Source organism: Colobus angolensis, unplaced genomic scaffold (assembly GCF_000951035.1).
Source record: "Colobus angolensis palliatus isolate OR3802 unplaced genomic scaffold, Cang.pa_1.0 Scaffold252, whole genome shotgun sequence".
Taxonomy (NCBI): domain Eukaryota; kingdom Metazoa; phylum Chordata; class Mammalia; order Primates; family Cercopithecidae; genus Colobus; species Colobus angolensis.
This window is the reverse complement of record NW_012115733.1, coordinates 2466246-2492566: the sequence shown is the minus strand read 5'-3', so window position 1 is coordinate 2492566 and position 26321 is coordinate 2466246. Positions and strand designations below refer to the sequence as shown.

Sequence of the window (26321 nt, the reverse complement as noted above, 5' to 3'; positions counted from 1 at the left end):
AAAAAAAAAAAAAAAAAGATTAGGGGTACAACTGCAGTTTTGTTACATGGCTATATTGCACACTGATGATGTCTGCATTTTTAGTGTGCTCATCACCCAAACAGTACTGTACCCATTAGGCAGTTTCTCTCTCTTGACTCGCCTCCCACCTTTCCATGTCCCCAAGACCTATTATTCCACTCTCTATGTCCATGTTATTTATTGAATTATTTTTTTGAGGCGGAGTCTTGCTCTGTCGCCCAAGCTGGAGTGCAGTCGTGCGATCTTAGCTTACTGCAACCTCCACTGCCCGCGTTCAAGTGATTCTCCTGCCTCAGTCTCCCAATTAGCTAGGATTACAAGCAGGCACCATGCCCAGCTAAATTTTGTAATTTTAGTAGAGTCGGGGTTTTGCCATGTTGGCCAGGCTGGTCTCGAACTCCCAACCTCAAGTGATCCACCCACCTCAGCCTCCCAAAGTGCTGGGATTACAGGCGTGAGCCACCATGCCCGGCCTATTTTTTTTATTATTAATTTTTTCATGTATGATTCTTAGACAGAGTCTTGCTCTGTTGCCCAGGCTAGAGTGCAGTGGCATGATCTCTGCTCACCACAACCTCCATTTCCCAGGTTCAAGCTATTCTTGTGCCTCAGCCTCCCAAGTAGCAGGGATTACAAGTACCCACCACCACTTCCAGCTAATTTTTGTATTTTTAGTAGAGGCAGGGTCTCACCATGTTGGCCAGGCTGGTCTCAAATTCTTGACCTCAAATGATCCACCCGCCTCAGCCTTCCAAAGTGCTGGGATTACAGGTGTGAGCCACCACGCCGGGCCAGTATTGTATTTATTTTATTTTTTAAAAACAATGCACCAAAACATTTATTCAAGATAATATGGGGGAATTTACTTCCATACAATATTACTTTGTGTGGGATTTACTTAAAAATAATATGGGGCTCACGCCTGTAATCCCAGCACTTTGGGAGGCTGAGGTGGGTGGATCACAAGGTCAGGAGTTCGAGACCAGCCTGATCAACATGGTGAAACCCGCCTGACCAACATGGTGAAACACTATCTCTACTAAAAATACAAAAATTAGCCGGGAGTGGTGATACACACCTGTAATCCCAGCTACTTGGGAGGCTGAGGCAGGAGAATCACTCGAACCCAGGAGCCGGAGGTTGCAGTGGGCCAAGATCGTGCCACTGCACTCCATCCTAGGTGACAGAGCAAAACTCCATCTCAAAAAAATAAATAAATAAATAAATAATAAGGGGAAGGCCAGGCGTGGTGGATCACGCCTGTATTCCCAGCAATCTGTGAGGCCGAGACGGATGGATCACGAGGTCAGGAGATCGAGACCATCCTGGCTAACACGGTGAAACCCCGTCTCTACTAAAAATACAAAAAATTTGCCGACCATAGTGGCAGGCGCCTGTGTTCTCGTGAACCCAGGAGGCAGAGCCTGCAGTGAGCCGAGATCGTTCCACTGCACTCTAGCCTGGGCGACTGAGCGAGACTCCGTCTCAAGAAAAACAAAACAAAACAAAACAAAAAATAATAAGGGGATAAGGATGTAGGTAGACATATAGATTGGCAGTGACCGAACAATCACTGATATTGTTTAAAGCGGCCATGAGTTGCTAATTGCTAACTCTGGGGGATGGGTACATGGATATGTTACTATTTGATTATTCTCTCTGATTTTGCATGTATTCGGAATTCTCCATAATATAAAGCTAAAGATGACTACATCACATGTGAGAGACCCCTGCTACTCTATAAGCATAGACAATCCCACTCCTACAGTTCACACAGGTCAGCTCCCTGGCTGTTAGGGCTAGAAAAGTGTAAGATGCAGCTACACATAGCTGGAGGGGCGCCCCAGGCAGGTTGAGATTTGGAGACACTCTTGAAGCAAACCGTCTGTGTGAACACACACACATACATGTGGAGTCCCACGCACCGACCCCAGTGCAGCCCCCTCCCTGGCTCGTACCCCTCTTCTGTGCGAAGAGCAGCAGCAGGCAGGTGAGACCTTTGAGCACTTCCGCCATGACCACAGCAGTGGTGGCAAAGAAGCGGTCCCCTGGCAACGTGCGGGCGTAGCGGATGCTGAGGATGAGGGAGGCATTCTGGACCACCAGCACAGCTAGGGATATGTACTTCAGGCGCCTGTGAGCTGTGGGGAACGGAAGGGGCAAGGGGGAAGGAGGGGGTCAGAAGCCGCTAGGGCATAGCCACACCACCACCCACCCCCTCTCCTTTCTCACCCAGGACCCTCCTAGCCACCGCTACTTGCTCCCTCAGCCTGCCTGCCTTCACCCAATGAGGGTCTGACTCCTACTGCCTTACTGCCTCAGCCACAAGCAGGAAGAGCCAGAAGGGAGAAATGGGCCCCACTCTGTCCAGTCCATACCTGGAATCCTTACCGAGGTTTCAGGTAATGGCTGAGGCAAGCCCTGGCCACGCGCCTCGGCTCCCTCACAAGTGAGAAGCAACTCCTCCCCAGACAGAATACCGACAACTACGTTCTCCACGTTTACTGAGTGTTTACTGTATGCCTATCACTGGGTTAAGGGATTTCTATGGATTACCTCAATAGACTCATATCATTGTCATCTCCAAAAGAACTGCGAGGATTCCCACTTATGGATGAGCAAACTGAGAATGTATATGAAATGATGCTCCTATTTAACGAGGGACTGTCTCATGTAAAGAGTAATACATCAATGCAGGGAATGAGGCCACTGTATGAGGTATGTTCACCCCCTAAGGAAAGGTCTTTCTCCCATCTAAGAAATGATTCGATTCCCTCACTCTCAGAATGGCTTACATCCCATATGGAATGATTCTCCTCATACCCAGAATGGCCTCTCCAACCCCTCCCTCCTGTGACAACTGGTTCCTCCCGACCCAGAATAGTCTACTAAATACAAGAAATGATTCCCCCATGCTCCCAGGGACTGAATCCTGTATCAGGAATGGTTATCCCACTAAGAAAGGTCTGGCTCCCTCAACCAGATGAGGAAATATTTCCCTGCACTCCACATGGTCCGTCCTCCCACCACCGTGCACCGACCCTCTAGCTAATGAATTTTTCCTTGCTCTACCCACAATCACAATCGGCTCTCTCTGCTATACGGAAGGACCTGGCACCCTCAGAACGTTCTTTTTCCACCATATAACGATGAGCCCTCCCACACGAACGTACAATGAACTCTACCTCCATTAGGAAGGGGGCCCCCAGAACGGTCTCCTCCGCACATAATGAAGGACACCATCATCCTCAAAATGGACCCTCTCTAGTCACATAAAGAAGAATTCGCCCCACCCTAACTCACAATATAGTCTCTGTCCTTTTATAAGGAAAGAACCACCACCCTCAGAATAGTCTCCTACTTCTTCAGTGAAGAACTCCCACGCCCGCAGAATGGTCTCTTCCACAAGGAAGGACCCCACATATTCAGAATGGTTTCGGTGGCCTTAGCCTTCCCAAAAAGAATTACCCTCCACACTCATAATGGTCCATATGCGGAAGGATCCCACAATCACTCTCAGAATGTTTTCTTCCCTGCCCCCAACACACTCACAATGTGCACACACAGACAGACAGACAGACAGACACACACACACACGTCGGTCCACACGGGATGCTCCCTCTCACTTTAGTGAGGAACATTCCCGACTCCCAACGATCCCGACCTCCGCCTCCCATGCGACTGCTTGGACACAGACTGTCTCACCCGCACTCGCAGTCCCCGGCTCTAATGCACCCGCGGAAAGCGCCCCTGGCCCGGCCGCCGCGGTGGAACCACCAGCCCCAACAGCTGCCATGTTGGCATTTGCCCGGCCCCTCCCCTCGGTAACAGCAGACCACTTCCGTGTTCGTCACTTCCGCTTCCAGGCCGCCTGAGTGAAGGTGGGTCGAGAGCCGGGATCGTCAGGGTAGTGGCTTTTCTCCTTCGATCCTAAAAGCTCAACGTTAAGAGTAGCCCCGGGATTTCCAAATTCCGTCGGATCTGGATGCCAGGGACACGGCCCGATCGGCCAACCCACCGCCCCTAGAGCTTCATCGGCCCATTCCTGTCACTAGACCCGCCTTGTCCTGCTGTTCGTCCGCTTCACTGATCGCGCTTGCCAGATCACCCCCCGATCCCGTCTCCTAGTCTCATTGGTTAAGCCATCCCTCTTTCATCTCGGCTCTTTGTTGGCAGCTTCTCCTTAAGGCACCGCCCCTTCCGAATCAGAAACTCAGGTGCTTCCTGGTTGGACTGAAGTTCCGCTTTCCAGTCTTCCAGCGAGGCCCCACCCCCTGGAAAGCACAGGGGAATCTGGGGACCACGAAACTTTGACCTGTCGGGGTCGGGTGAGGGCGTACTGGCTGAAGCATCAGGTGCGAGTCAGGCATGTAAGCTAGCAGATAAAAACAGAGCAGGCGAGGATAAACAAGTGAAAATGAAAAGGAAAGTTGACGCAGAGAAGACAAGTGAGTCACCAATGAGGATGGCAAGTAAAGGGGACAGGTGAAAGGCTCACAGGTTAGCATTTGGAAGAAGGGCAAGAGTCTGGGCCAGGGGCGGTGGCTCACGCCTGTAATCCCAGCACTTTGGGAGGCTGAGCCGGGCGGATTCACCTGAGCTCAGGAGTTCCAGCCTGGGCAGAAAGGCAAAACCCCGTCTCTACTTAAAAAAAAAAAAAAAAAAAATTAGCCGGGTGTAGTGGTATGCACCTGTACCCAGCTACTCGGGAGGCTGAGACATGAGAACCGCTTGAACCCGGGAGGCGGAGGTTGCACTGAACCGAGACAAATAAGCAGGGCAAGAGAGGTGACAGCTGAGGTCGGAGCATGTGAAACCAACATGGAATAGGGCAGGCCAGGTAAGTCAAGTGTTGAAGGAGAAATTAGAGGGATGGGTATGTAAGGGTAAAGATGAGGGAGAGGCTAAGATTAAGAGCAAAACAGGCCGGGCGCGGTGGCTCACGCCTGTAATCCCAGCACTTTGGGAGGCCGAGGCGGGTGGATCACAAGGTCAGGAAATCGAGACCATCCTGGTGAACACGGTGAAACCCCGTTTCTACTAAAAACACAAAAAATCAGCCGGGTGTGGTGGCGGGCGCCCGTAGTCCCAGCTACTCAAGAGGCTGATGCAGGAGAATGGTGTGGGAGGCAGAGGTTGCAGTGAGCCGAGATAGCGCCACTGCACTCCATCCTGGGCGACAGAGCAAGACTTTTGTCTCAAAAAAAAAAAAGAGCAAAACAGGTGACTACACCCTGGACAGATTCCAGTCAGTCCGCAACTCCAGCCCCACCCTCATCAGTACCCTGATAGGGCTCTTCTTCTCCAACAGGGAAAAGGGCTTCTTCCTTCCCCTGGGGTGCCAGGGAAGGTAGTTTTATCTGCTTCTGAGATGGCCATCTTGATTGGGGATGTACCCTAAACACCTTCCACCTTCATGCACAGTATCTCCAACAGACAGACAGCCCTTCTGCACATACTGGGCGCTGCCTAAGATCAGGGGCAGGGGGAATCAAGATTTTTTTTTTTTTTTTTGTGGTGCAGTTTCAAGAACCCTTAAAGGTCTTTAGGATGGCAACATAAGACTGTGGCTTCCTGAGGACAAAGCAGAGGGACAGTCTGTCTCAGTGCACAGTAGATGCTCCATAAAAGCCTCACACCTACAAATGGCCAGCCGCTTCTGATTCTATTACTTTTATTAAATAGTGGGTTTCCACAAATGGCTTTTTAAATAATCCAGGGAGGGGGAGAAGAGAGGAGGTCACACTTGGAACTCCCCTCCCCACAATACGTGATTATTTACATTTTAGCAACTGGACAATCCTGGCTCAGGAGGAGGTTGCAAGAATCTGCAAAAGTTGGAGGGGGGCGCCCCAGGAGAACAAACAGCAAGCCTTATTTCCCCTAGCCCATCCCCCAAAAAACCATCCATCCCATCCTAGTGTCTGGTGGTGTCCGGTGGTGTCCATCTTCCATTCCTTCCCAAATTATGGAAGTTTAAGGTTCTTCTCACCAGAATAAGAGCACTTGGGATAACAGAGTAGGGTCCCCTCACCCAAAAAAAAAAAAAAAAAGGAAAACAAATAAGCCTTGGGTAACAGCAGGGCATTACCTCCCCCAGAATAAGGACTCCTGGGCTGAGGCAGGTAAGCAGCTTGACCCAATATGGGACCCTAGGCTAGGGGAAAGGGTCCCTTTACTAAAATAAAAGCAATTGGGGTATTGGAAGGAAAGCACCCTTGCCCAAGTAAGAGCATATAAACTAAGTTTGTGTGGTGGTAGTAGGAGGTGCCAATGTGGGGGTGACACGTCATCAGAATAAGAGTCCCAGGGCTCAGAATGGGAACAACTTCACTGAAAGAAACTTCCTTAGCAAAATGAGAAGCAAGAACTTCCCCCTCCAGAATCAGGGACCACAGGTTCTGGGAGGAAGGCTCCTTTGTAGGATTGGGAAGGGAACTGGGCAGACTTGGTTTATGTCTTCTAACCCCTGATCCTCAATCCCTTACCTTAGTAATACTGGACTTTAATAACCGGTAATGACCTGTAAAACCAAGTCAACAAATGTCCGTCTATCCCTGTGACATGGCCATGGGATGGCTCTTCCGACCACTGGGGGCCAGACCAGGCCAGGCTTAGGGTAGCAAGGACCAGGCCAAAGGGGCGGGGCCTCCTTTGGGGGGGTTGAGGGGTGCATCCTCGGCTGGTGTTTGCATCCAGGGATCCAGCAGGATCTCTTCCAGTGAGGGTCGGGAAGAAGGTTTGGGGGCCAGGCACCGGCGGATTAGGGCACAGCAGTCTGTGGGCCAAGAAGCAGAAGGAAGATTAGCAGTCAGTAGGGGATACTGATCCTTGAGAGGGATGGAGTCTTCCGGGCTGGGGTCAGTGAGGCCTCACCTGGGGAGACATGGGCAGGGAAGTGGAGCTCAGCTTCCAGAATCTCCTGGTCCCTCTCGAAGGGAATGTCCCCACACACCATGTCATAGAGGAGGATACCCAGTGACCAGACAGTGGCCGGGAGTGCATGGTACTGGTGTCGAGAGATCCACTCTGGGGGACTGTACACCCTTGTCCCTGCACACAAGCCAGGGGTTAGACCACTCACTCTCATGATGCCCTTCTCCAACCCCAAACTCCCCGGGAAGGATGGCCTCACCACAATTAGGAGCACTCAAGATAAAAGCAGAGTCCCCTCAACAGAATAAAAGCATTGAGAAGTAACAGGATCCACTGAGAAGTAACAGGAGCCCTTTACCAGAGAAAGAATACTCAGGATAGTAACAGGATTCCCTCACCAGAATAGGAGCCCAGAATAAGGTTAGCGCACTGTTAAAAGATGGACTTTATCAGAGGCCAAGGCTGAGAATCCCCAGTATTAGCAATTGATCATCTTATACAGATGCAGTATGGGTCAAGGATTACAGGATACCCCACCACTGGAGGCCAAAGGTCACAAGTCCATCAAGTAAAAACAATCCCTCCAGGGAAATTTAGAGAAGCCTTACCATCAAAGTCAGTGTAGGGTTCATCATGAAGCAGGGCACCAGAACCAAAATCAATGAGTTTGGCACAGCCACGGCATAGGTCTATCAGGATGTTCTCATCCTTGATGTCACGATGGACAACTCCACGGGCATGGCAATGCTGGATGGCTGCCACTACTTGACCAAAGAAGCAGCGGCTTGGGCCTTCACCCAGTGGGCCCTTCTCTGTGATATAGTCAAAGAGATCCTGGGCAGGCAAAGGCCGCTCGAGGACCAGCATGAAGCCCTCTTGTGTCTCAAACCAGTCAAGCAGGCGGATCACGCCAGGGTGCCCACCGCCTGCACCCACTTTCCATAGCAGTGCCACTTCGAGTGGGCATGTGACTGAGTCTGACTGGGGGAACAGGTGGGGTGGGAAGCAGGGAGAGAAAAAAGACAGATGTCAGGGCAACAGCTCTGAGGCTTTTTACCTAAGCTCAAATCAGGGCCCCTTCTCCTGACAGTGTGTTGTTGAGCAACTCACTTCCCTTCCTGGGCCTCAGTTTCCCTAAAGACACAAACTCACAGTGATTGAGAGGGTGAAACCAGCAAAGAGCCTGCACAAGTCTTGCATGTAGTAGATCAATAAACATTTGAATAAAGAAGTTCAGCCGGCCACAGAGGCTCATCCCTGTAATCCCAGCACTTTGGGAGGCTGATGTGCGTGGATTGCTTCAGCCCAAGAGTTCAAGATCAGCCTGGGCAAAAAGGCAAGACCCCGTCTCTACACAAACACAAAAATTAGCCAGGTTTGATGAAATGCACCTGTAGTCCCAGCTACTCGGGAGGCTGAGGTGGGAGGGTCCCTTGAGCCCAGAAGGCAAAGGTTGCAGTGAGCCAAGATCGCACCACTGCACTCCAGCTGTCTCAAAACAAACAAACAAAAATAGAAAAAACTGGTTTTTAACAAAAGGCCTTCAGCAGAAGCAGCACCATTATGTGGTATTTTGTTTTGTTCCCTGACATATCCCAGGAGATTAGAATAGTACCTTACACAGTAGGTACTCAATAAATGTTAAACAGATGACAGCACTTGATAGCATCGGCTCTGACAAGCAGTTAGCACTCAATAAACACTTATTGTGTAATGGTTTGTTTTGTTCACAGACCTATATGAAGCACTAGAACAGTGGCTGCTAACAAAGTAGGGCTGAATAAATATTTGTCAAACAGGTAAAACAATTAGTAAAAAATGCTCTAGCAAAAAATGAGCTCTCAATAATTATGTAATACTTTGCTGAGTGTCTAGAGTTGTGTCTGTCACATAGTAGGTGTTTAATATACCTAATTTGTTAAACAGCTGAGTGATTTATTGCAAAGGACCTAGTACAAAAGGACTTCAGTGTTATCATGTATTTTGTCAGCATCACCAAGCACCTAGAACCAGTCAATAAAAAGCATAAACGTGGCCCTGCATAGTGGCTCATGCCTGTAATCCCAACACTTTGGGAGGCTGGGGCAGGCAAATCACCCGAGGTCAGGAGTTCGAGACCAGCCTGACCAACATGGAGAAACCCTGTCTCTACTAAAAATACAACATTAGAGGCCGGACGCGGTGGCACACACCTGTAATCCTAGCACTGTGGGAGGCCAAGGCGGCAGTTCAAAACCCGCCTGGCCAACATGGTGAAACCCTGTCTCTACTAAAAATAGGAAAATTAGCTGGGCATGGTTGTGCGCTCCTGTAGTCCCAGCTACTCGGGAGGCTGAGGCAGGAGAATCGCTCGAACCCGAGACACGGAGGTTGCAATGAGCCGAGATCGCGTCACCTCACTCCAGCCTGGGCAACAGAGGGAGACTGTGTCTCCAAAAAAATAAATAATAAAAATAAAGTATAAACGCTACCGGCCACAAAATCCGCCCCCCACCGCCTCCCCACGCCCTGCGCAGGAACACTTCGACCAGCAACCTTCTGGGCTGAGGTAGAGCCCTCTCCTGGCCAGGCTGCTGACTTGCACAGCAGCAGACGTTTTCTCACCGAGACGCAAAAATTCCGATATTGCGCAGGCGCACCCTCTCCCTCTGGGTCCCACGGGCTGCGTAGGCGCAATTTCCTCTAGAGCCCGCCAGGGGGCGCTCCCAACTCTACAACTTGCCCAGACCCGCCCTGATGTCGGTTAGCGCTATAACGGCAGGAGAGAAGCAGCCACCATCACCATGGCAACCAGTGACCTCTGCCCCTCGTTCCCCACCAGCATGCCCTGCGGACAGTCCCCCAGCAGTGTTTGGAGGGAGGATGGGAAAGGATTGTTGGAGGGGAGAATCCAAGGCTCTAGGGGAATTGGGGTGAATCAGAACTGTATGTCACCCCAAGGGAGTATACATGGGCTGGCAGGAGTGTTCTCACTGTTACAGGGCCCAGGGAGTCATACATCCCCTGGAAAAGCAAGGAGGTGAATTCATCATCAGTGATGGAATAGGTAGGTCAGGAAGGGCTCCGAAGGTACTCACCAAGGGGGACCAGCCCAGCACACGATTCCGGGGAATCACTTTGATGGCCACCTGGAGAAGAGAGGGCCATGATAAAGAGGCCAGCCAGTGATCCCCAGACCCCTCCCAGTCTAGACCTTCTGCCTACCTCCAGTATTCCTCCATCTACCAGCCGTCTAGTCTTTCTGGTCCCCAACCACACCACCCCACACAACTCATACCAGGGCGTCTCCCCTGCCCTACAAGTCCTCGAAACCAAGTTCATCTCTCTCACCTTCCTTAGCCCTGGGCTCTCCGTTCTCAGGGACCAGGACTCATCACTCCAAGTCCTGAGTTCTAGATTTCCTGATACCCCAGGCCCACAATCTTCCTATTTAGCTCTACGACACCCCAGCTCTGTACCAGGGTCCTGGTCCGTATGACTTCACACTGGACACCTACCTCCAAAAGTCCCATAAATCTCACATCTAGGTCCCCGCTTTCCCACACATACGCAGCCTGGACCCTGGGGTCGAGGACCTCCGGAATCTGAAGCCCCCTGTCCCCTCAACCCCCACACAACCCCCTAGACCGACACACACGCGCGCACACACACACACACACACACACCTGGCCCTCTACACACACTGCAGGCTCACTCCTCGGACACACACACACACACCCCCGGTCCTCTACACACTCTGCAGGCTCACTACTCGGTCAACCAGCATTCCAGGCCCAGGATCCCCGCCCCCGCCACACGCACCTGACCCTCCCAAGACCCTTGTGACGGATACCTGGAGTCGATCTGTGAGGCGGTGTCCTGCGAAGACGGTGCCAAAGCCCCCCTTACCCAGGAGGGGGCCGAGTCGGTACTCGGCCTCGAACGCTTCCCGATCCTTGCCTCCTACGCAGGCGGAGGCGAGAAAGTCAGGGTGGCAGCGTGCTGAGCCCAGCCACGACTCCCTCCCCCCGCGCTGCAACCCATCATTCCAGCCCACTCCGTCTGGTTGCAGTAGGGGAGGATGTGCTCACCTGGCGGCGGCGTGGGGGTCACGGGGGGCGCAGGAGGCCCCTGCATAGGCTTAGTCAACATGGAGGTGGCGCTGCGCAGATTGAGTCCACTGAACCCGCTAAGCCCGCAGGGCGTGGACGCCCGGGGCAGCGCAGCTGGGGAGCCAGGGCTGGGGGGCGCCAGGGTGGAAGGCAGAGAAACTGGTGGTCCGGAAGCGCCCGCAGACGGCGGAGCGTTATGATTCGCCGCGCGCGCCAGCCCCAATGCTACTGAGCCTGGGCACGCGCCTCCCGGGAGAGTCACCCTGGGCGACAGCCCCGCCCACCTGACTTTGATCAATCCGGACGCGGCACCTGCTGTACCACAGCCAATCGGAGCCACTCCTTATTTGCATACCACCCTCATCGTTTCAAGTGCCCCCTTATGCAAATACACGCTCGGTTCTTCCGAGGAGGCGGGGCCTGCATTTAAATGAGGGGGCTTGAGGTGGGGCTCACACCAAGAGGAAACCGGTTCTGGGAATCCCTTTGCAGCACCGCACTTGTTTTGGTTGTTGCGCGGGGGGTTGTTGTTGGTAGTGGTGGCGGTGTGTGTATTTACACTTAAAAAATAACTGCGCAGTATCCTTTCCTGGGAAGTTGGTTTGCCGCCGCTGCCTGGATATTAGCACAGAGATAGCGCCAGGCTGGGCTTCTAAGAATCTATCCAGGACCCCGTCTCGAAAGGTGCTTGTCGGACTCCTTCACCGGAGTCTTCCAGGCAGCCTTCACTGGAAAGCTGAGGCCAGGGCCCTGGAAATATCTGGTAGCCAGGGAGGGGGAACCCACACCATCAACGCCACGGGTGCGCATTGGTCAAAGGCAGCATTGCCTGGGGAGTGTTTATTGGAGCTTTTAACCCTGAGCCCTGGGCCCAGTCAGCAGGTCTAGAATCTAGAACAGCAGAGGGTGGTTCTTGGGGGATGGGGGTGAGCCCAGAGTGGTGGTGGCATGGGCTGGCTGCACTTGGAGTTGAGAGAGGCAAGGACTGAAGAGACATGATAGAGGCTGCTAGAGAAGTGGCAACCCTGACACAAATTTGTGAAAAACAGCCAGAGAAGGCGCCACACCCCAGGAAGAAAAATGCACTCCAAAGACAACATGAATGCCAGGATATACACAAACACATACTGTCAGACACATTCACAGAAACGACCTAGATACACATGCAGCCAGAGACTGACATACACTTTCAGGCAGGCACACTGTCGGAAAAATAGTTATGTCCTAGAATGACACCCAGAGATACACTGTTACAGAAAGGCACTCACGCAGACCTACATTTGCCATGTGATGACACAGAAATGTCCCGTCAAACACACTGGCAGAACTTGTCACAAACACACTGTCACCATCAGACATGCACTGTCACAGCAAGACTTGTACTGTCCCAGAAATGAGACGCAGAGTCTGTCACAGGAAGATACACAGATGCTCCAGGAACACACATGCACTGCTCTGAAGACAGACATGTACTGATGTGATAGAGTCACATTTTGTGGCAGTGTCACAAAAGCAGACATGGATAGACCTGTTCAGACATAGACACACATACACCATGACACATGCAGCTTATCAATGGAACAAACTGTCCAGAAATAGCTACCCAGAATCTGTTGCAGGAACACAAACGGACATCCACCCCATCAGACAGAAACCACAGATGCACTGTCACAGACCCACGCAGGCATGCACTCATCTTGGATTTAGACACAAACTGTCAGAGATAAAAGTCCCACACTCAGTCACCATCTGACACACCTGGAAACAAGCCCTCATCACACACACAACTGGAGACACTGGCACATGAAGACTTGGACTCACCACACTCACACACACACAGACACCACCAAGAAAGCATACATGTATTCTCCTTTGTTCACCCAACATTATTAGGGGTTGGTTTGCTATAAGCCTGCCAGGCCTTGGTGGGGATGCTGATATTAGAGATGTACAGATAAGTCAGGCATCAAACCTGTGCCATGAAGTTTATCTGTAGTACAGTTACTGGGGAGATTTTTAGATAGAAGTGAGAATGTGAATGGGCTTCTCAGCACGTGACCCTCTACCTATCTTGAAAGACAAAGAAAGTTGGTGGCTGGGGACAGGGGAGGGCAAATTGCAGGCAAAAGCCAAGAACACTGGACAGAGCGGCGAGAGACTGGCAGGGGCCAAATGGTGCAGGAACTTCTACAAAAAGGATAGTGCTACTAACATTTGTGCTCTCAATGTGCCAGGCACTGTGCCCAGTAGTACATTACTGTGATCATACATATTCCCTCTAGATGATCACAAGCAGGCAGCATGAGGGAGTAGATAGCACTTTTTATTTTTATTTTTAAAAGACGGAGTCTCGCTCTGTCGCCCAGACTGGAGTGCAGTGGCGCAATCTCGGCTCACTGCAACCTCCACCTCCCAGGTTCAAGTGATTCTCATGCCTCAGCCTCCCAAGTAGCTGGGATTACAGGCACGTACAACCACACCCAGCTAATTTTTGTATTTTTAGTAGAGATGGGGTTTCTCCATGTTGACCAGGCTGGTCTCGAACTCCTGATCTCAGGTGATTCACCCACCTCAGCCTCCCAAAGTGCTAGGATTACAGGCGTGAGTAACTGCGCCCAGCCTAATCACCTCTTGTACAGATGAGACACTTGAAACTCAGAGAAGCTATGAATTGACCAGGGCCACACAGCTAGAAAATGCCAGGCAAGGTTTCAAAGCAACTCTACAACAAATACATGCTTGGCCATTGGGTTCCAGAGACACCCCACAGCCAGCCACTCAGCTAGCCATGCCCTCAACTGCAGAGCCAGACACACATCCAGCCAGAGGGTCTCCATTATCATGGCATGGTGAAAAAGATGCTTGAGAAAACCTGGGGGCCAGCCAGCCTTCTTTACCTTGGATTTACCCCTAGGAAGGGCAGGGAAAGAGGTGTCAGACTGGGGGACAAGAAAAAGGGTTTAGCCATCCTTCACCTTCTAAAACCTAGTAGGGGAGGCCTCTCTGGTTACTTCCACTAAAGTCATGTCGCTACAAAGTATTAGTTGCACTTTTCCAAGGTTTTTCTTCATCAGATCATGATAAGGAAAGAGCAACATTCATGGTGAGAGGCAGGCAAAGAAGCTGGAATTCAGGCAGAAGTTCAAGCTCACAGTCCTCTGCTACCATCACACCCCCAGGAAATAGGGTAGGCAGGGGTGGGGTCAGCAGGCAAAGATGCAGCTTTTCTTTTTTCTTTTTTTTTTTTTTTTTTTTTTTTTTCCCTCCATGCAGCTTTTCTTTTTTTTTTTTTTTTTTTTTTTTGAGGCGGAGTCTCACTCTGTTGCCCGGACTGGAGTGCAGTGGCAGGATCTCAGCTCACTGCAAGCTCCGCCTCCCGGGTTCACGCCATTCTCCTGCCTCAGCCTCCGGAGTAGCTGGGACTACAGGCACCCGCCACCTCGCCCGGCTAGTTTTTGTATTTTTTTTAGTAGAGACGGGGGTTTCACCGTGTTAGCCAGGATGGTCTTGATCTCCTGACCTCGTGATCCGCCCGTCTCGGCCTCCCAAAGTGCTGGGATTACAGGCTTGAGCCACCGCGCCCGGCAAAGATGCAGCTTTTCCAGTGGTAATAGGTTCAGAAGGAGGTTTAATAAGCAGCAAATCAAACACCAGGCCCCCAGAGAGACCCTGCTGGAGAGCACTCACACCTCTGAGGTCAAGCCAAAGTCCGTGCCATTGCCTCCTCTGCCCAGAGGCCCACCCAACCCCTGCCCCACACAGAACAGAGCTGCTCAGGGAAACTGACATTTGGTTTTATTGTGCCAAGGACATTACAGATGGTGGATCTTGTCAACACCTGCAGGGCACGGGTGCCCCATCTGCCAAAGCTGCTCCCACACTCCTTATAACTCAAATCCCGGGTGGCAGCCATAATCCCCAAAGATGCCCCCCACCCCAAGATTCCAAAGAGGCTAGTGGTGGTGGAAGCAAAAGGAATGCAGCAAGGTCAGGGTTTCATTGTCCAAGCCGGCCTGACACCTGCCGCCCTGCCCTTGCCCAGTGCACACCCTAGACCCTGGGCCGGCCTCCACGCAGCTGGATGCCAGAAGACAGCAACCCACATCTTTGTGCCCTCTTCCATGCCCCATGGCCTGCCTGCCCAGAGAGATGCCACCTTCACAGAGCCACTGCTGTCGTCTATATCATTTTTGATTAGTTGATTTTATAAGATAAAAGTACATTTTAATAAAGAAAAAATTCAACATTGAAGGCTCAGACGTTCTTGGGGTACTCGGAAGGGAAATTTTCCACTTCCTCCTCCCAGGGGGGCAAGTTTTTCTCATCTTGGAAGGAATGAGGGGCAGGGAGACTTTCCTCTGTCTGAATGTCTCTCTCCTCTGGGGCTGCCTGGCTGCCAGTTGGTCTGTCTCTGTGTGCCTCTCGTCTATCTTCGGCACCCTTGCCCGAGTCCCCTGTGGAATGCAGGGATGGTTCTGTGCGGGGTGGGGGGGGGCAACAGGGCACGTCAGCTGGCAGAGAGACAGGTGATAGTGGCAGCGGCAACGAAAGGGAGCGCAGGGGTGGGCTAGCCAGAGGGAAGTGAGAAGGAGGGAAAAGAGGGGAGAGCAGAAAGAACAGAAGGAGGCAAGAGGGAAGAAGCCAAAGAAGGTGAGGTGGCACCGGAGAGCAGGAGTACTGGGGTTGGGAGATGGTGTCCAATCCCTGGGTCTCCATCAACTCTTGTCTGGGGGCGGGTCTCTGTGCACTTTATTTTTCTTCATACTGTCTAGGTATTCCTGTTGGGACACTGCCAGCACCGACGCTAGGATCTCATCATCATCCCAGTCATTCAGACCTGCTGGGCGAGAGGAAGAGGAAAAGGATGATGGAGCGCTCTCAGCCTGCCTTCTCCTCACCCTGTGCTGACGTCTGGGACTCTGGAGAAATCCCATAGGGCCCTTCTCACTCCCTTCTCAAACAGAAGGATCTGCTAGGCCTGTGAAACCCCACTTAGATCCCAGACCCTTCTGGGGCAAATTCTTTGGGTCAGAAAAATCCCCTCCAGTGCCTCTCCCTTGTTTTCTTGGGGAGACGGCCAGAGGCTCCAGAAACCCCCCCTCAGGACTTGCCACTTCTTCCAGTCTCTCCCAGCTCCTAGCAGCCTCCATCCCCCCAGACAAAGGAGGCTTACCAAAGGCAGAGGGGGACATCTGCTGAATGAGGGCCCGGCACTCCAAAGCAGGGTAGAGGGACACAAGGGGGGAAGTTGCCCGGTCAGCCCCTGCCGAGAACTGACTGCTTGTACCTGAAGCAGACGGACAGTCAAAGGTAGGGACCCAGGATCCAGTACCCAGGACCCAGGCAGTGCCTCCTAACTCCCAGCACATTCCCTGTGGGCAAGTCACTGACCTGGCGCACAGGGTGAAGGAGGTTTGGCAAGAGCTAAAACAGTGCCTGGGGAAGGGGGCTTGATGCCCAATTCAGCATGCAACTCAGGATGCTCAGGTGATGAGGCTGAACTCCGCTGCCGTGGGGACCGGCTAGTCCACTCCTCCAGGCCACTGGAGGCTGCTGCTGTGGCCGAACTGCATGTGGCGCTGGCTTTCCGGGGCTGCAGTGGGGAAGGAAAATGAGTAAGGACCACCAGCAACCATGACCTTCCTGTGACCCATCCCTGAATGCTGACTCCCTTCCCAGGACCTTGGCTATGATACAGCTTCTACATAGGTCAACATCATCCCGATTCACACGGTGGACCACAAGGCTCCTCACAGGACAGAGGTGGAGCTCCTTACCCTTTCTCACACCCCTACAGTCAATCTGACAGGAAACCCTGTTACCTCTATCTTGAAAATAAATCCCAAATCCAACCCCTTCTCACTACCTCCACTGCCAGCACCGGCCACCAGTCACCTGACCTACTGCAGAAGCCTCCTCCTCACTGGCCCCTGCTTCTGCCCTCACTCAGGAGACTCCACTGGATGACTAGCAGGCAAGGCAATCTTGTTAAATCCCCAACCACATCCTGTCTATCCTCTGCTCACAATCCTCCCATGGTTTCTGCCTCGCTCAGAGTAAAAGTCAAAGTCCTCGCCACAGCCCACAAGGCCCTACCCAATCAGACCCACAACCTCTCTGACTTCATCTATTTCTACATTCTGTTCGGATGTACTGGCCTCCCTCTGGGCTGTTCCTGAGTTGCACCAGGTGTGTGGGCCTGCTGCCGTCCCCTCCATGTGCACTCAGCTCTCACCTTCTTCGAGGCTCAAATCTCACCTGCTCTGAGGCCTACCCTGACTGTGCTATTTCATACTGTGAACTCACATCTCTGCTCGGCCCCTTTATCCTGGCTCTACACTTTCCATCCACAGCATTTCCCAACTGATTTATTCATTATGTTTATTGTTTATTTTGTTTCACTCTGCAAAACTGTGAGCATCACAAGGACGGGGATCTTGGTCTGCTGGGCTTACCTATGTATCCCCCTATACTGAAAACAGGGCCTGGCACAGACTGGCAGTATTTGTGGAATAAAACTCGGCTCCTGCCAGCCAACATCTACAATCACTCCAAACTCCTTGTGATTTTACAATTCCTCAGATACTTGTCTGCCCTGCCCCTCCCTGCTTCCCTAACAGTTCAGCCTTCCTCTGTGAAGACTAACCAGAGCCCCCACCTCCACTGATCTCCCAGCCAGGGTCAAGGACCCCACCAATGAGTTGTCACCCCCAACAAATGAGATCGCTGAGGGCAGAGTAGTCCAGATCTGATGTTACATTCTCAGTAGAGACCTGGCACACAAGGGCAGTCAACGAAAGCTTGTGTCTCTGAAGCTATCCGTTATTCCCTAGTGTCACCAGCAGCATGGCTGCCCTCCTCTCACTCCTTAAGTGCCTATTCTGCACAAGTATTTAAAGTTCCAAGGTATAATGCCAAAACTAAGACCAAGATGAGTTAGATGGTGCTGGATGCTCCCTTCCCTCCCAGATGTCAAAACTGCTTAATTTTTTTCTGCTCACTTGAGGGCAAATCATGAGAAGTAATGGATTCTTGGCAAAGCCTGTGACAGAGTCCATAACCCACCTGGCTGGGGCCGCGGACCTGGCGGGCCTGTTTCTCCTGATCCCGCAACCACTGCAGGTAGGATTCCCGAGCCACCTGCTCCTCGATGGCCTCATTTGTGGCCTCCCAGTCCGTGGCCCGTTTCTTGTCTTCTAGCATCTGCTGTTCGATCCACGACTCCTCCGATGTTTTTATGGCATTCTTCATCAGAGACTGCTCTGCAAACTGCAAGGAGGGAGAGGAATAGGGATGTGCTATAACACACTGAACCTGCCCAAGAGCCAGAACAGGCTCAGCGAGGTAGGCCCAGAGGCCCTAGAAAAAAAGGAGACAGGAAAGCAGGTACTCCCACAGAGCAACCCTCCGCAGACGACGTCATGACTGGGGACCAGGGGAAAGCAGGCTTGGGATGTGGAACCTGTCATTCCAAACTCCTATGCTTGGAAGACCTGACTCCAATCCCCAAACCACCTCAACTGAGGCACCGAGACTGGGGCAGTCAGGTGTCTTCCAACCTGGGCTTTTTTTTTTTTTTGAAACGAAGTCTCGCTCTGTCACCCAGACTGGAGTGCAGTGGCGTGATCTCGGCTCACTGCAACCTCCGCCTCCCAGGTTCAAGTGATTCTCCTGCTTCAGCCTCCCAAGTAGCTAGGATTACAGGTGAGCACCACCACCCATGGCTAATTTTTTTGTATTTTTAGTAGAGACGGGGTTTCACCATGTTGGCCAGGCTGGTCTTGAACTCCTGACCTCAGGTGATCCACCCGCCTCGGCCTCCCAAAGTGCTGGGATTACATGCGCGAGTCACCGCGCCTGGCTCTGCGCCTTAATTTAAAGAAGCCCCATCCAGTGATGACTGTTTCATAATGTTGAGGCCTTTCTCACACATGAGCAGATGAGACACATAGAAAAATTAGGTATGTGAGCACAAAGTGGGAGTATTCAAGCATGTGAGGGGTTAGGGGAAGCAGTGGGTGTGTGAGGGGGGAATAAGGGGGCAGTATCAACATGGATGGTGTGGGGTGCTATGAGTTACAGGACACTACATCAGAGTACTGTTTTTCAGGCTGTGAGATCCAACAGCATTTTTAAAAAATAGAAAATATCAGAGTATATCCCAAGGAATAAGTGCAAATATTGTTTCATGAAGCTTTAGTTAACATTATTTTAATGCACATATATACATCACACACAAATGCATATACGTTAAGTAATCATGTAAAATGTATTCTTTTCTTTTTCCTGCAGACCTTACATTCAGATAAAATGTAATTTTTTACTCTGAATAGTTAAAAAAAAAAAAAGTGAAACTATGTTAGAATAAGCCAATTAAAAAAGTTAAAAAATCTAACCACTCTGGCAGTGTTAAACACACTCCAAGTGTTTTTTCTACTCGCTCACTCAACAACAATCAACACAGGAGACTTCTGTGACCAAATGTGCGGGCTGGGGGGAGGGTGTTTTCCCACACAGCAAGCAGCTAGCAGCAGACACCTGGTGTCCCTCCTCCAATGCAATTCAATACCTAGAGAGAGTCTGGGATCCCACAAGTTGAGGGCTCAGTCTCACAAGACTACCCCCACTCCCGTTCGAACACCAGTCGAAAGTCTGGGCCTCCAGAATTTCTGACTGACCGGCTATAAATTGGGATTCCTACAATACTTTTTGGGGGGTTCAATTAACTTGCTTAGAGCAGCTCACAAAACCTAGGAAACATGTCTGCCAGTTTATTATAGAGAAAATTACAAAGGATACAGATGAGATGCACAGAGTGACATATGGGGGAAGGGACGTAGAGCCTCCATTCCCTCCCTGGGGTGCCACCCTCTAGAAATTTCCATGTATTCAGCTACCCAGAAGCTCCCAGAACCCAATCCTTTCGGGATTCTTTGGAAGCTTCATTATGTAGGCATTATTGATTAAGCCATTGGACATTGGTGATCAACCTAATCTTCAGCCTCTCTCCCCTCCCCAAAGGCTGGGGGATGGGCTTAAAGTCTCAAACCTCTAATCCTGCCTTGGTCTTTCAGGTCACCAGCCCCCATCCTGAAGCTACCTAGAGGCTGCCAGCCATCAGTCACCTCTTTAGCATACAAAAAGGCATCACTTTGGAGATTCTAAGGATTTTAGGAATTGTATGCCAGGAAGTCACAAACACAATTCACCAAAGAAGACATACAGATGGCAAATAAGCATATGAAAAGATGCTCAACAGCATTTGCCAATAGGCAATTGCAAGTTAAAATAATGAGATACCACTATACACCTAAGAGAATGGCTAAAATCCAACACAATGACAGTATCAATTGCTGGTAATGCTGAGCAACAGGAACTTCCAAATCTTTATGCTGGGCGTGTAAATAATACAGCCACTTTGGAAGACAGTTTCTCAGTTCCTCAAAAATCAAAACATAATCTTACAACGCAATCCAGCAATTTTGCTCCCAGGTATGTATACAACTGATCTAAAAACTTATGTCCATAAAAAAACCTGCATGCACGTTACAGAAGCTTTATTCATAATCATCAAAAACTGGAAGCAATCAAGAATGTCTTTTAATAGGTGAATAATTAAACTGGTACCTCCATAAAAGGAACATTAAGTGATAAGAAAGAAACCCACTAACAAGCCATGAAAGAACACGGAGAAACCTTAATGCATAATGCTAAGTGAAAAGAAGCAGTCTGTCACATTGACCATTTTAATTTCAGGGCCAAAAAAGGCAATTTGGCTGCAGGATGCTCACCCCTGCAATACCAGCACTTTGAGAGGCCAAGGCTGGAGGACCACTTGTCCTCAGGAATTTGAGATCGGCCTGAGCAACACAGTGAGACCCTGTCTCTACAAAATAAAATTATTTTTAAAGTTAGCCAGGCGTAGTGGTGTGTACCTGTGGTACCAGCTACTTGGAAGGCTGAGGTGGGAGGATTGCTTAAACCCAGGAGGTCAAGGCTGCAGTGATATTGCGCCACTGCACTCCAGCCTGGTCAACAGTGGTACAGTCTTAAAAAAGAAAAAAAAAAAAGCAGTTTGAAAAGGCTACATAAGGCTACATACTGTATTATTACAATTATATGACATTCTGAAAAAGGCAAACCCACAAAGATAATAGATTAGTGTTTGCAGGAAGAGGGAGGAAGGGAGGGGTAAGCATACATACGGAATGTGAGGAATTTTAAGGGTGGTCAAACTATTCTGAATAATACTGTAATGGTAGATACATGACATTATATATTTGTCAAAACCCATAGAATGTATAACACAAAGAGTGGACCTTAATATATGCTATTTAAAAAATTAGGAAGGTTGGGCACAGTGGCTCATGCCTGTAATCCTAGCACTTTGGGAGGCCAAGGCGGGTGGATCACCTGAGGTCAGGAGTTTGAGACCAGCCTGGCCAATATGGTGAAACCCTGTCTCCACTAAAAATACAAAAATTAGCCAGGCATGGTGGCATGTGCCTGTAATCCCAGCTACTCGGGAGGCCGAGGCGGGAGAACTGCTTGAACCAGGGAGGCAGAGGTTGCAGTGAGCCAAGATCACATCACTGTACTCCAGCCTGGGTGACAAAGCAAGACTCTGTCTCAAACACAGAATAAAACAAAACAAAATAAGATAAAATAAAATAAAATAAAATAAAAATTAGAAGATCTATGGCCGGTGCAGTGGCTCACACCTGTAATCCCAGCACTTTGGGAGGCCGAGGCAGGCATATCACCTGAGGTCAGGAGTTCCAGACCAGCCTGGGCAACATGGTGAAACTCCATCTCTACTAAAAATACAAACATTAGCCAGGCGTGGTAGTGCATGCCTGTAATTCCAGCTACTCGGGAGGCTGAGGCATGAGAACTGCTTTAACCCAGGAGGTAGAGGCTGCAGTGAGCTGAGATCATTTTACCACTGCACTCCAGCCTGGGCGACAGAGTGAGACTCTGTCTCAAAAATAAATAAGTAAAAAATTAGGAAATCTGAGATCCCAGCATAGAATGCAAAAATGTGACAAAATAATATAAATGTATTACAAACATATGAAACAAGCTTGGCCGGGCGCGGTGGCCCACGCCTGTAATCCCAGCACTTTGGGAGGCCGAGGCAGGTGGATCACAAGGTCAGGAGACTGAGATCATCCTGCCTAACACAGTGAAACCCTGTCTCTACTAAAAATACAAAAAATTAGCCAGGTGTGGTGGCGGGTGCCTGCAGTCCCAGCTACTCAGGAGGCTGAGGCAGGAAAATGGTATGAACCCGGGAGGCGGAGCTTGCTGTGAGCCGAGATCACGCCACTGCACTCCAGCCTGGGTGACAGAGCAAGACTCCATCTCAAAAAAAAAAAAAAGAAAAAAAGAAACAACCTCATTTGAAGGAGGTGGGGGTACAAATAGGTCACTTTCAAAATGAATGGAGTCTGTAACACCAAAGGCAAAAAAGAACTATATGTAGCATTGTGCTGTAGTGATAAAGTTGTTTCCCACGGGGGTACAGGTGAACAAGTCTGATTCTGCTACATGTGTATATGGAAGTGAGCAGTTACATAAACGGGTGGTAGGAGCCACTGCATATACATCTGATACCATATCTACTGTTGGACTGGGAATCTGCAGATGAACAATGGGAGAAGGCTAGAATGAAGCATGTGATAACGGATCTGAGTTGGAGACATCAGTAAGGATTCATGTTTAATATAAATAAAGATGGTTACACGTAGAAATATTTATAGATATGTGTACACAGGCCACTATACACACATGTAGCTCCTTGCTCTATCATCTGAGAGGGCCTAGAAGCATGGACAACCTGATATCGAAGAGCACATTCAACACCTAGGTCTTGGCTTCTGTTAACATTCTCCAATACGTTCCAGGGCTCTTTAGAGAAATGGCTGTTTCACTCAGGCGCAGTGGCTCACACCTATAATCCCTGCACTTTGGGAGACCGAGGAGGGTGGATCACCTGAGGTCAGGAGTTCAAGACTTCAGCCTGATCAACATGGTGAAACCCCATCTCTATAAAACAGTACAAAAATTAACTGGGTGTGGTGGCGCATGCCTGTAATCCCAGCTACTCGGGAGGCTGAGACAGGAGAATCGCTTGAACCAGGGAGTGGAGGTTGCAGTGAGCCAAGATCGTGCCACTGCACTTCAGCCTGGTGACAGAGCAAGACTCTGTATTAAAAAAACAAAAAATTAGCTGGGCATGGCGGTGCATGCCGATAATCCCAGCTGCTTGGGAGGCAGAGGTTGCAGTGAGCAGAGATTGTGCCCTTGCACTCCAGCCTGGGCAACAAGAGAGAAACTCTGTTTCAAAAAAAAGACCATATTGAGATGAATAAATAATAGGAAAAATTAATAAATTAAGGATGAGTTAAGGATGAGAGACAGATCCTCCTTGAAGAATTCCAAATAATCTATGCAGATACTCTACCCTTAAGGGGATGGGACATAACCATTTCTTAGGTGTGGGCTGCACATAGTGACTTCCTTCCACACAGTACAGTACGGAAAAGGTGGGAAAGAGTAACCTTAAGTGGAGAAACCTAACAAACACTACTTCTGCCAGCTGATCAAGGGTAACACCAACGGGCATAAATGACACTCACTGTATACACCCTTGAAATGATGTAATGAGAATGGCACTTTACCTCTGTGATCTTCCTCCCTAAGACCCACAACACTAGTTTAAACATGAGAAAAAGTTCAAAAGAGACGTTTCCTACAAAATATTTGATCAGTACTCCTTAAAACCGTCAAGGTCATCAAAACAAAACTGAAACTGTCAAAGATAAAGGGGCCTAAGGAGGCATGCAGACTTCGTTTAATAGTAACGTATTAGGCTGGGCGCAGTGGCTCACGCCTGTAATCCCAGCACTTCGCAAGGCTGAGGTGGTTGGATCACCTGAGGTCAGGAGTTCCAGAGCAGCCTGGCCAATGTGGTGAAACCCTGTCTCTACTAAAAACAGAAAAATTAGCCAGGTGTGGTGGTGGGCACCTGTAATCCCAGCTACTCGGGAGGCTAAGGCAGAAGAACTGCTTGAACCCAGAAGGCGGAGGTTGCAGTGAGCCGAGATCACGTCACTGCACTCCAGCCTGGGCAACAAAGCAAAACTCTGTCTTTAAAAAAAAACAAAAGTATTAACATTGGTTCGCACATTGTAACAAATGTACCACAATCATCTGAGCTGTTAATAATACCAGAACTGGATGCCGTGGCTCACGCCTGTAATCCCAGCATTTTGGGAGGCTGAGATGGGCGGATCACCTGAGGTCAAGCGTTCGAGACCAGCCTTCAACATGGTGAAACCCTGTCTCTACTAAAAATACAAAAATTAGCTGGGTGTGGTGGCAGATGCCTGTAATCCCAGCTACTTGGGAGGCTGAGGCAAGAGAATCACTTGAACCTGGGAGGCAGAGGTTGTAATGAGCCAAGATTGCGCCATTGCACTCCAGCCTGGGTGACAAGAGCGAAACTTCGTCTCAAAAAAAAGATAGTAATAATAATAATAGCCGGGCGCGGTGGCTCAAGCCTGTAATCCCAGCACTTTGGGAGGCCGAGACGGGCGGATCACGAGGTCAGGAGATCGAGACCATCCTGGCTAACAGGGTGAAACCCCGTCTCTACTAAAAAATACACAAAAAAACTAGCCAGGCGAGGTGGCGGGCGCCTGTAGTCCCAGCTACTCGGGAGGCTGAGGCAGGAGAATGGCGTAAACCCGGGAGGCAGAGCTTGCAGTGAGCTGAGATCCGGCCACTGCACTCCAGTCTGGGCGACAGAGCGAGACTCCGTCTCAAAAAAAAAAAAAAAAAATAATAATAATAATAATAATAATAGCAGAACTGTGTTTGGGAAGAGGAGGATATGTGGGAATTCTGTATTATCTCCTCAATTGTTCTGTAATTCTAAAACTGCTCTAAACTATTAAGTCTATTAAATACAAAAACTTAAAATATTCGTTTTATTTTTTCTTTCAGACAGAGTCCCGCTGTCTCCCAGGCTGGAGTGCAGGGGTGAAATCTCAGCTCACTGCAACCTCTGCCTCCTAGGTTCAAGTAATTCTCCTGCCTCAGCCTCCCAAGTAGCTCAGATTACAGGCGTGTGTCACCATGCCCTGCTAATTTTTTTTGTATTTTTAGTAGAAACAGGGTTTCACCATGTTTGCCAGGCTGGTTTCAAACTCCTGACCTCCGGTGATCCTCTGCGCTTGGCCACTGTGCTTGGCCAAAACATTAACATTTTTGAAGAAAAAGAGGAAGCTGGGTGCCGTGGCTCATGCCTGTAATTCCAGCACTTTGGGAGGCCGAGGCGGGATGATCACTTAAGCCCAAGAGTTCAAGACCAGCCTCGGCAATATACTCAGATCTTGTCTCTACAAAAAAATTTTTTTCATTTTTTTTTACAAAAAATTTTTTAAAAACACTGGCCAGGCATGGTGGCGAGTGCCTGTAGTCTCCCAGCTACTCGGCAGGCTGAGGTGAGATGCTTGCTTGAGCCTGGGAAGTGGAGGCTAGCTACAGTGAGCCTAGATTGCCCCACTGCACTCCAGCCTGGGTGACAGAGTGAGACCTTGTCTCCCCACCTGCCCACCAAAAAAAAAATGAGCCATTAAACCAGGACAAGTCACAGATGAATCTTAAATGCATAGTGTTAAGTGAAAAAAGCCAGTCTGAAAAAGCTACATACTGTACATTTCCAATTATAAGACATTCTAGAAAAGGCAAAATGAGAGTCAGTAAACAGATCGAAAACAAAAACAAGAAAATTCTGAGAAACTGTCACAGCCAAGAGGAGATAAAGGGGACACAACAACTAAATATAATATGGCATCCTGGATGGGATCCTGAAACAGATAAAGGTCATTAGGGAAAAACTGAGGTAATCTGAGTCAAGTATGGTCTTTTAGTTAATAATATATCGATATTAGCTCATTAATTATGACAAATGTACTATGTTAATACATTAATCATAGTGAGGCACATGGGAACTCTGTAATATCTTTGCAACTTTTTTTTTTTGAGACAGTCTCATTCTGTTGCCCAAGCTGGAGTGCAGTGGCACAATCTCGGATCACTGCAACCTCCGCCTCCCAGGTTCAAGCGATTCTCCTGTTTCAGCCTCCCGAGTAGCTGGGATTACAGGCACTTGCTGCCGTGCCCAGCTAATTTTTATATTTTTAGTAGAGACAGGGTTTCACCATGTTAGCCAGGCTGGTCTTGAACCCCTGATCTCAGGTGACCTACTGGCCTCGGCCTCCCAAAATGCTGGGATTACAGGCGTGAGCCACGAACCCCTGATCT

General features: G+C 49.8%; 3 protein-coding genes across 8 annotated transcripts in view; all 3 read right to left on the bottom strand.

Moving 5' to 3' along the window:
• SLC35A2 (solute carrier family 35 (UDP-galactose transporter), member A2) overlaps positions 1-4137 on the bottom strand; it is an 11778-nt gene extending 7641 nt beyond the window's left edge. For 2 of the 4 annotated variants that reach the window (XM_011946701.1, XM_011946704.1), the window contains exons 1-2: positions 3727-4137; positions 1980-2162 (exon numbers count right to left, since the gene is read on the bottom strand). In XM_011946701.1, the coding sequence (XP_011802091.1) occupies positions 1980-2162; positions 3727-3817 (274 nt within the window). In that variant the 5' untranslated portion in view covers positions 3818-4137. Of the gene's footprint in view, positions 1-1979; positions 2163-2399; positions 2485-3718 lie in introns of all 4 variants that reach the window. The other 2 variants (XM_011946700.1, XM_011946702.1) reach the window with 2 other exon arrangements.
• A 1541-nt stretch (positions 4138-5678) lies between these two features.
• PIM2 (Pim-2 proto-oncogene, serine/threonine kinase) lies at positions 5679-11815 on the bottom strand. The gene is made up of 6 exons (XM_011946691.1): positions 10968-11815; positions 10730-10839; positions 9975-10025; positions 7506-7878; positions 6898-7074; positions 5679-6799 (listed from the first exon to the last, which is right to left on the bottom strand). Exons 1-6 carry the CDS (start codon positions 11026-11028, stop codon positions 6636-6638), a joined length of 936 nt encoding a protein of 311 aa, XP_011802081.1. The 5' UTR covers positions 11029-11815; the 3' UTR covers positions 5679-6635.
• Positions 11816-14589: 2774 nt separating this feature from the next.
• The window catches only part of OTUD5 (OTU deubiquitinase 5), a 35336-nt gene continuing 23604 nt past the window's right edge, over positions 14590-26321 (bottom strand). For 2 of the 3 annotated variants that reach the window (XM_011946687.1, XM_011946688.1), the window contains exons 6-9: positions 18054-18257; positions 16380-16581; positions 16162-16275; positions 14762-15825 (exon numbers count right to left, since the gene is read on the bottom strand). In XM_011946687.1, the coding sequence (XP_011802077.1) occupies positions 15704-15825; positions 16162-16275; positions 16380-16581; positions 18054-18257 (642 nt within the window). In that variant the 3' untranslated portion in view covers positions 14762-15703. Of the gene's footprint in view, positions 15826-16161; positions 16276-16379; positions 16582-18053; positions 18258-26321 lie in introns of all 3 variants that reach the window. The other variant, XM_011946690.1, reaches the window with a different exon arrangement.